The 2,108-nt window shown below is 42.7% G+C and overlaps 1 protein-coding gene across 1 annotated transcript; it reads left to right on the forward strand.

The window, feature by feature from the left end:
• The first annotated feature begins 1,196 nt into the window (after positions 1–1,196).
• LOC123452682 (probable histone H2A.5) lies at positions 1,197–1,847 on the forward strand. Its single transcript, XM_045129387.1, has one exon. It carries the CDS (start codon positions 1,245–1,247, stop codon positions 1,704–1,706), a length of 462 nt encoding a protein of 153 aa, XP_044985322.1. The 5' UTR covers positions 1,197–1,244; the 3' UTR covers positions 1,707–1,847.
• The last annotated feature ends 261 nt before the right edge of the window (positions 1,848–2,108 follow it).

The raw sequence follows: 2,108 nt of genomic DNA on the forward strand, positions 1-2,108 counted from the left end.
AAGAATAGGACGCCAAAAACTAATATACGTGTTGTAGGAGTAACAACCGGCCACACGTTTCGTGACCACAGATTGGGCTTCTCACCATCTGCACGCACAAGTGAAAAAATTGATGATGTCAATAAGATTCTTCCGTATTTTTAGTTTTTAAAATATTTTATCTCATAAATAAAAAATCCGATTGAAAAATAGTGTTCACGATTAAGTCTGTGGCGATGAGACCTTCCAAACTAAATCTCATATAGTTATGTTTCGACGACTTTTTTTGTTCGGTTAAAAGTTGCCATGCCTATTACACGTAAATTGTCATCATGATTACATTGAAGATGCCATGACATATTTCAAAAACTTGTTATTATACATTTAAAATAAATTTGACTTTTTATAAAAAAAAAGAAATTAAGAAACTAAACTTGGCATGGTGAATTACTAAAATTTGACATGATTCGTGAAATAACTTTGACATCGTTCATGAATAAAAAAGAAATATGTCGTCAATTACTTTAAAATGCAAGGTCAATGTCTTAAATTTTCCATGAACCATACACTAAATTCGTCATGTTGAAATACTAAAAAATTTCATAACACATGTAATAAATTTTTCTATGGTTCATACATTTTTTTTTCATATTCAAAATACTAGAACTGTCATGGTCAAAATACTAAAATTGACATGATCTATAAACTCAATTTTCCATGATGAATTACTAAAATTTCCATGATCCATGAATTAAATTTGCCGTGGTTAATTATTGAAATTTTCCAAGGTCAATTAATAATAATTATCGTGAAAAATAGTTGAAACACAATGACAGTTTTAAATCTGGAAGAAAAAACTAGATGAAGCTTGCCGTGGCAACTTTATTATAAAGAAACAACGTTATTTAAGAAATGTTGACCATGTATTCAAATAATTTTTCGAAACATACGATTTTTTAAGAAATAAGTTTTCAAAACATTATTTGAGGAAACATGTACACGTTCTTCATTCGGACGGACCGCGGTCCAGAAGGTTGTCTCAAAAATAATCTCTGCTGTCCTTTTTCTCTCCAGTCACTCCCCTTTGTCCGCATCGCAGCCGTCCATTCTCCACCGATCCAACCGTCCAATGGCCGTGCGCGCGGATCGTCGGCCCCACACTGCCCCCTTCCCGCGCCGTTTAAATAGTGGCCCAAACCCGATCCTCGTCCAAACACAAGACACTCCCGCCTTCTCCGCACCTCCAATCCTGAAATCTACCCGCCATGGACGCATCAACCGCCGGCGCCGTCTCCAAGGCGAAGAAGTACGTGGTGGGGCGCAAGCTCGGCGGCGGCCCCAGGAAGAAGGCGGTGGCGCGGTCCGTCAAGGCCGGGCTGCAGTTCCCTGTCAGCCGCATCGCCCGCTTCCTCAAGAAGGGCCGCTACGCGCAGCGCGTCGGCATGGGCGCCCCCGTCTACCTCGCCTCCGTCCTCGAGTACCTCGCCGCCGAGCTTCTTGAGCTGGCCGGGAACGCCGCCAAGGACAACAAGAAGTCCCGCATCATCCCGCGCCACCTGCTGCTTGCAGTCCGGAACGACGAGGAGCTCGGCAAGCTGCTCGCCGGCGTCACCATAGCGCATGGCGGCGTGCTGCCCAACATCAACACCGTGCTGCTCCCCAAGAAGACGGCCGAGAAGGAGCCCAAGTCGCCCAAGAAGGCCGCCAAGTCCCCCAAGAAGGCATAGCCGATTACTTTCTAGTGCTTCCTAATTGAATAAGTGGTTGCTGTTTGGGTAATCGTGTAGATGTAGTAATGCTCTGTTCTGCTTTTGGGAAAAAAAAAGTCTGTTCATGATTTACAGTAAATTCATTCTCTGTTTTCTGTCTGTTCATGATTTTCCAATGCTATGTAGTTTTAGATCTGTGTCGTGGGATGAATCCTCCGTATTGTATTCACGGGTCATTCGAATCTGGCAAATTCACTTGGTCTTGTTACGAAAAACTCCTAAAACTCAGAGTTGCAAGATGAGAAGAGGCCAAGGAGTATCCCCAACCTGTATTTTGGTGTTGTGTAGTTCAGACATTTGTGTGTAGTATCACCAAGGCAAGGTTCAGGCATTTGTGTATGTCAAGTACCACCAAATCAA

The sequence above is a fragment of the Hordeum vulgare genome, chromosome 5H, assembly GCF_904849725.1.
Source record: "Hordeum vulgare subsp. vulgare chromosome 5H, MorexV3_pseudomolecules_assembly, whole genome shotgun sequence".
Lineage (NCBI taxonomy): Eukaryota > Viridiplantae > Streptophyta > Magnoliopsida > Poales > Poaceae > Hordeum > Hordeum vulgare.